Source organism: Physeter macrocephalus, chromosome 4 (genome assembly GCF_002837175.3).
Source record: "Physeter macrocephalus isolate SW-GA chromosome 4, ASM283717v5, whole genome shotgun sequence".
In the NCBI taxonomy this organism is placed as follows: domain Eukaryota; kingdom Metazoa; phylum Chordata; class Mammalia; order Artiodactyla; family Physeteridae; genus Physeter; species Physeter macrocephalus.
The window spans coordinates 73,895,025-73,902,637 of record NC_041217.1 but is presented as its reverse complement, the minus strand read 5'-3'; the positions used below and the strand labels follow the sequence as shown (position 1 = coordinate 73,902,637).

The 7,613-nt window shown below is 50.1% G+C and overlaps 1 protein-coding gene across 1 annotated transcript; it reads left to right on the top strand.

Moving 5' to 3' along the window:
• Positions 1 to 3,288: 3,288 nt before the first annotated feature.
• On the top strand, positions 3,289 to 6,264 carry LOC102993739 (involucrin). Its single transcript, XM_024116119.2, has 2 exons — positions 3,289 to 3,357; positions 4,610 to 6,264. Exon 2 carries the CDS (start codon positions 4,633 to 4,635, stop codon positions 5,803 to 5,805), a length of 1,173 nt encoding a protein of 390 aa, XP_023971887.1. The 5' UTR covers positions 3,289 to 3,357; positions 4,610 to 4,632; the 3' UTR covers positions 5,806 to 6,264.
• The last annotated feature ends 1,349 nt before the right edge of the window (positions 6,265 to 7,613 follow it).

The following is a 7,613-nucleotide window of genomic DNA, read 5'->3' as shown; positions in this document are numbered from 1 at the left end:
GTGAAAGCCTCTTCTCCAGGATCAGGTGATGCCAATCCTCTGTATAGTACTCTTATGTTGCCCAGAATGTGATTTCCCAGGGAGCCCCAGGGGAGGGCATCCTGTCAGCTGGAGGAGAGGACACTGAACAGCTCCTTTTCTCTGCTACTGATAAACTTTCATGGCTTTGCCCCACTTTTTGCACCAGGGGCAGAACTGTGACTGTCCCTACACAGGGATCAGATTCACAAACAAGAGCCAGCGATGGGGACTGAAATTGGGAACCTGCAACCCCATAGGCCAAGGAGGGGAAGCCAGAGGAAGACATAAGGAAGGCAACCAGGGGACATCAGACAGGCCAACCCAGGAGCCCGGAGAGGAAGAATCAGCCTCTTGGCCCTTTCTTGGTCTTCTCTCCCTTCTTGGAGCAGCAGACAGACATAAAAGAAAAATGAGGCACAGAGGTCAGCTTCAGGAGGCCACAGAGGAGGAGAGAGAGGATTCTGGGCCTGTGGGAAGGTGACCAGTGCGGGCTGCAGATTGTGAGATGATGTAGGCAACAGTGTGCTGAGCAGAGGAGAAGGTCTCAGGGGATGGAGAGGAAGTTAGTGGCCTCAGAGGATGGAGGTATTGCCTCTTTGGGAAACAGCCTAGTCATGGTGACCCAAGGTGGGAACATGAGACCTCCCGGTCCAAGTTTGCCTCTCAGGACCATCTGCCCTCATCCCATCCCTTACGAAGAGCTGTCCTCATCCGTTCACATCCCCCGGGCAGTGAAATTCGTGACTCATTCCTCCTGCCCCCACAGCTAAGCAACAGTTCAAGAAGGTTGATTCTTTCAGAGAGTTTCTAGCTCTGCAAGAGAAAGAGCTGGGGCCTCTTTGAGCTGGGGATGAGCTGGCGTCAGGGCCTCTGCATGTGTCACGGGATATGAGCTCATCCTCATTACACTGGGTGGAGGATGGACAGTTACCCGACCTCTTCATGTGGGCCTGTGGGGTCACTCGCACAGACACCGAGAGAATCTTCCCTGTACACATGCCTGTCTGTGCCCCAGATGGGGCAACCTGAGGGCAGAGCATGGGGCCTCTGAGCCCCTAAAAGGCTGGGGATCCTCCAACCCCTCCCCTGCACACACACACCTCAGCACCATGCTTCACCCTCCTCACCACACCCTAGCTTTGCCCGGTGGCTAAAGGCTCACACACACTGTCTTCCCTGCAAAGCTCTCATTATGCTATGAATCAGAGGGTGGGAGGTAGATCTGGCAGATACTAGCCCCTGGAAACCCATAAGACCAGTGTGACTGCCTGCAGCAAGGTCTGCTGCCCTGGGACTGACTGTCATGAGCTGGGGAGGGGCAGATTCCTCCTATGTGATGTCAGCAGCAGAGCACAAGGCACGGATGCCCATGTGTGAGAATACATGGTCGGTTCTGCATGGGGGAGGGGGATGGCAGGGGCAGGGTGGAGAGGGCTTTCCCAGTCCCAGAAGATGGCCAACCCTGTACTAAGGTGGAGAACATGTGAGGTCCCAGGTGGGCTCAGGGACCAGAGAGGGCATGAGCAGAGGGTAGTATTCTGGAGGCAAGAGTCCCTCCATCTGTCTTTCCAGACTAAGCCCCAGGAGCATGGCAAAATTAGCACCATAAATAGATCTATTTGAGGCTGGGAGGGAGGTGCCTGTGAGGAAAACTATGGGGAAATCAGATGCATCTCAAAGTTAGCCCCAGAAATGAGTAGTTTCCTTGATATTATTCTAATATTTCTTTTTTGATTAGGTTGTGAAGAAGAGAGTTCAAATGATGTTCATAAAATAAGCTATTAACCAATCATTAAAAAAAAGGCAAGTCACAGTTCAGTTTTGTTTACACACACACACACACACACACACACACACAACACTAAAATGCTCAATGGTAATTGTCTCCAGGTGGTGAGATGCACTGTTCTTTCATTCCTTTGACAAATGTTTATAGAGCACTGATTATATTCGATGGTTATGACAGGTTTTGGGGACATAGTGGAAAACACACCAGGCAAAACTCCTGCCTTTTAGAGCTTATTTTCCAATGGGAGACATGGAAAATAAACAAGTGAACAAAAGCATATAAAAGGGCCCTCAATTGTTCTTAGTGAAATGAAGCGAACCAGGGAATAACTCTCTAGATGGGGTCTCAGGGAGGCTCTCTGGCAGGTCCCCACATTTACAGTGAAGCTGAAAGACACAGAGAGGCCCCAGAGGTGGGGAGCACTGGGCTTGTCCTAGTAACTGAGGACCCTCAGCGAGGGTCTTTGAACCTGAGGCAGTGGTTTGGATTGTATTCCAGGAGTGTTAGGTCATCATCAGCACTGGGGAGGGACAAGCAAGCTCTAACCCCCACTCTGAAAGCTGGCTTAAGCTATTTTAAGAGAGTAGTTTAGAGAAAGTAATGGATGATCTAGTTTTGATTTTATACTTTCATGCATTTCCCCAAAACATTGTATGAAATATTTGTTTTATTACCATAAGAAACAATCCTTATTTTTTTAATTTTTATATATTATATATTTATTTTAAATAAATATATAGATTTATATATTAGACTTAGAATGGTCCATGCCTTGGAGTTTTGGTGAGCATGGCATTCTTGGGAACTTTTGTAACTACAACCTTAAGCATAAGGCCTGGATAGCCTCTAGCACACGGTAGCCCCAGCAAAGCCTTCTGCTTGACTTTTTGGGCCTAAAGTTGTCAGACTCAACCCTACCCCATGCCAGGACAGAGTTTATTTCCACACAGAATGGAGTTATAGATGTGTCTTGAGAGCAGATAGGTTGTGGACTAGTGGCCAAGAGAATCCTGCAACAGCCCCATCCCTTCATGAAAAGTGACTCCTCTCACCTTTACACAACATCTCCAGACTGGACATCCCAGAAAGACATATAACTTTCTATTCTGTGCCCTTGGAAATGAATTCCACAGCCTAATAATGAGGAAAAACCCATTTTACAGGTGGAGAAACTGAGATTCAGAAGAAAAGCTTGGCTGAGGTCACAAAACGAGAGGAAAAGGGGACCAGCTTCCTGAGATGCCTCCCTCACTTCCCTGTGCCCAGGTCACAAGTATCACAGGAGTGAATGAGCCCCCAGAGCCCGCTGGCCAGGCAGGAGCTGTGTGTCCCTGAGAAAAGGGGCCCTGAGTTGTTTTTTGCTTAAGGTTCCTATGATGAGTCAGGAAGGGGTTAGAGGAAGTTGACCAACTGGAGCAGTGAAACCAGTCCATCTCCTTCACCTTGGGAAAGAGGCCAGGCTGAGGAACAGTATAAAGGGCACCCCGGCCCCTGCTCGGCTCAGTGCTCCACTAGAAGCTTCTCCAGCCGTCCTCACTGTGAGTCAGGTAAGTGTTAGCTGTGGCAGAACCAAGGTTGGGACCAGGGGCCTCCCATAGGCCAGAACATGGCTGGGGGTGGCCAGCCAGGTGGGTGTAGGTATCACTTGTGTTCTGGATTCAACAGGACTACTGTCCTTCTAGGAGGGCTCAGGTCACTGTGCTGAGGGCTAGGTGCCATGGTATGGAAACACAGACAGACAGCAATCTCTTCCTACCCCATACTTTCTTGGGACCTTATTTTAGAGAGAGAGAGAGAGAGAGAGAGAGAGAGAGAGGCAGAGAAACAGAGGCAGAGAGACAGAGGCAGAGAGACAGAGAGACAGAAAGAGACAGAGAGAGAAGTAAGATGGGGATGAAGGGGAAATATGACCAACCTCTCTCCTAAAACTGATTGATTTGGGCTGACTGTGATTCTGCTTTCTTTATGGAGGCAGAGTGTCCGAGGACATGCTTGTAACTCTTGGCTGTGCTACCAAAGGGAGAAATGCAGCATGGGGAACACTTTCTATTTGGAGAACCCAGGCTGAGCAGGGGCAGGGAAACCCAGCTTAGAAGTAGGAGACTTGAAAGAAGCAGCTCCAACTCTCAGCAACCTTCCAGCCCCCTCCCACCACCACCAGCTAAAGCTCAGATGGTCAGGAGAGAAAGCAGCTCTGGAGCTGAATAGGCCAGTCTGTTCATTTTACAGAGGAGAAATCTGAGGTCCAGAGGGGCTAAATGACTTGCCCAGAACCACAGAGCATTTCACTGGGAGATCTAAGCCGAGATCATGTCATGTGACTCCAGTCCAGGGCGTGCACCCTCAACTCTCAGATCCTCTCGAGATGGGCTACTGATTTTGCAGGACTCGAGAGTCATCCAGGAGACCTTTCTTTTCCTGGCACCTTGCCTCTTCTTGTCATAATCCCAGAGCTCATCTCTCTTCTTTGTATGTGAAAGTCAGAAACAAGGGAGAGACAAGGATAGGCAAGAGCAGGAGGTGAAGTGGTACCCAGCCCACCTTTGCAGAGAACCTCTGGAGAGAGTCCTCTTTGTTGTCTCTTGGGAACAAGAGGCTCCCAGGAGGGCCTTTCCCTGCCCCTCTCCATTCTTACCCTTCACTCTGCTGCTTCTGGGGAATGATAGCCCAGTGTGGGTGGGAGAGTACTCCCACCCAAAGGAAGAGGGGATGCTGAGAAACCAGGCACTGCTGCATATTTCCAGGGGTTCATCTACTTCCTCCCCTTCAATTAACCCTCTGACCCCTCCTGTTTTTCAGGTTGACCTAAAGCAGCTTCCAAGATGTCCCAGAAAGTTACTCTGCCAGTGACCCTGCCCCCTGCCCTCAGTAAGGAGCCCCTCAAGCCTGTTTCTCCTCCCACCAATATCCAGCAGGAGCAAGTGAAGCAGCCAACTCCACTGCCTGACCCATACCAGAAGGTATCCTTGGAGCTCCCAGTGAAGGATCCCTTGGAGCTCAGGGAGAAACACACAACTCCTGTGAAGGGGGTGCCCAAGCAAGAGTGTGAGCCACAGCAACAGGAGCCACAGCAGCAGGAACAGCATGTGGAACAGCAGCAGCAGCAGCAGCAAGAGTCACAGGAGAAGGAACAGCAGGAGCAGCAACAGCAAGAATCACAGGAGAAGGAACAGCATGTAGAACAGCAGCAGCAGCAAGAGTCACAGGAGCAAGAAAAGCATGTGGAACAGCAGCAGCAGCAGCAAGAGTCACAGGAGAAGGAACAGCAGCAGCAGCAACAGCAAGAATCACAGGAGAAGGAACAGCATGTAGAACAGCAACAGCAGCAAGAGTCACAGGAGCAAGAAAAGCATGTGGAACAGCAGCAGCAGCAGCAAGAGTCACAGGAGAAGGAACAGCAGCAGCAGCAACAGCAAGAATCACAGGAGAAGGAACAGCATGTAGAACAGCAACAGCAGCAAGAGTCACAGGAGCAAGAAAAGCATGTGGAACAGCAGCAGCAGCAGCAAGAGTCACAGGAGAAGGAACAGCAGCAGCAGCAACAGCAAGAATCACAGGAGAAGGAACAGCATGTAGAACAGCAACAGCAGCAAGAGTCACAGGAGCAAGAAAAGCATGTAGAACAGCAGCAGCAGCAAGAGTCACAGGAGCAAGAAAAGCATGTGGAACAGCAGCAGCAGCAAGAGTCACAGGAGAAGGAACAGCAGCAGCAGCAAGAGTCACAGAAGAAGGAACAGCATGTGAAACAGCAGCAGCAGCAAGAGTCACAGGAGCAGGAAAAACATGTGGAACAGCAGCAACAGCAACAGCAAGAATCACAGGAGAAGCAACAGCCTGTGGAACAGCAGCAGCAACAACAGCAAGAATCACAGAAGCAGGACCAGCCTGTGGAACAGCTGGAACAGGAGAAGAAGGTCTTGGGCCAGCAGCTGGATCAAGAGCTAGCAAAGAAAGATGAGAAACTGGGAAAGAAAGGGGAGCAGCTGCTGGAGTAGCAGGAGGAGTCGCTGAAGCATCCTCTGCTTGTCCCAGCTCTTGGCCAGGTCCAAGAGACCAACCCAGTCCAGCCAGAAGTCTTGCCCGTTAAAGAAGCAGGAGGTGTAGTGTCCCCCAAAGATAAGTGACCACCCCCAGGGTCCCAGAGGCCCCTGGAAATCCCACACAAGTGAAGAGAGAGCCAGTGGCCTGGCTTACGTCCAGTCCCCAGCCTGGGTGGCCCACCTTATCTGTGAACCTGCCTGACCCTGACCTTCTGCATGTCTCTGGGATAGGGCTTGGTGGGGGGAGGGGAGCTATTGCCCAGCACCCACCCCTGATGAGTGCAATCCCAACCTCAGGTGGCCAGAGCCTCTGCTTGAAGAGACAGTGACTACAGCAACTCTGACTGTATCCCCACTACCATTGCTGAATCTGTGAGTGCATACAATACAGAATAAATGCTGGATGGCCTGGGATCCTGTATTCTCTTTGGCTTTTTACCCTCTGTCGCTCACCATATAAAAACCTGTGTGGGGGTTAATGGTTGCAAATGACTCTTGGTCAATTTCCAAAGGAGGACAGACATTTTGACCCCTTTTTAAGTCTGCTCCCCAAACCACTCAATACATTCAACAGCTTCTAAAAATGAAATCATAACAACACCAAAAGAAAACAAAACAACTTCATTCATGCACCTGAAAGGAGCACTTAGCAGTCATGAAACAACTTCATTCATGCACCTGAAAGTAGCACTTGTCAGTCATGAAGAGGAGATAGGTTATTCTGGTTGGGGGAAGAGGATCTATTCATCTCAGTTCAACACTGCTTTACATTATACCCACCGAGTCCAATCCTAACCCATGGCCAAAGGCACGGGGAGGGAGTGGAGGCTCCACCTGGGTTCTGGTCCCTGCCCAGGTTTTCTCTGCATAGAATGTCCTCATGGTTTCCAAGAGTCTTACTAACAGCCTCCATGGTTAAGGAAGACTTTAGGAAAGCAAAGAAGCAGAACTGGGCAAGATGGGGAGAGGAGAGACTCCTGGGACTGGTCTCTGAAGGAGAAAGTGACAGTGTCACTAAAGGAAGTAAAGGTTGGGCCAGCTGGAATCATGGAAGCCAAAGTGCTGAATAGCCCGGAGAAATACAGATCCAAGGTCATTGCAGTGGTTACCCTCCCTGACATTTCTGTAGCCTTTCCTGCCATTAATCACATCAGGACGGGGGGGTGGGGATGCTCTCTCCTTCCTGGGAATCACCTGGCTCTAACTATTTAACCACATCATCTCAGGCAGGTTGTCTCAAATTACCCAAAGCTATTTCATCACAGCCATGAGCATATGTCAGGAACATCCCTTTTGAGACTGCCATAGGCACCCAAACTCAATAGGTTGAAGGGCACTTAGCGTCTCTTACTGCCCACCCAACTCCAGGGATACCCACTGTCATTCCTCCTTAGGTATTCTCTCTCTCGGGTAATGATACCTTCTCTGCATTCACCGAAGCCAGAGACAACACATCATTCTCCACTCCTTTCCTTTGCTTCCCTACTCCCCACCAGAGGCCAAGTCCTTGCTATACTTACCCACACCTCCCAAGCTTTGCCTGAGGTCATTTCTCACCTGAACTATTGCAATGGCCCTCAAGCTGTTCTCCTTTGCTCCCTGTCTCCACACACCCTGCAATCCACCCATCACACAGAGGACAGGATGTTCTACTTAAAATTCTGATCTAACTACTTCACTCCTTGAGTTAATGCCTTGGCGGCAGCTCTCATTATTCAGAAGACGAGAATGAAGGCTCAAGTCCTCCTAGCAGGACAAGAGTT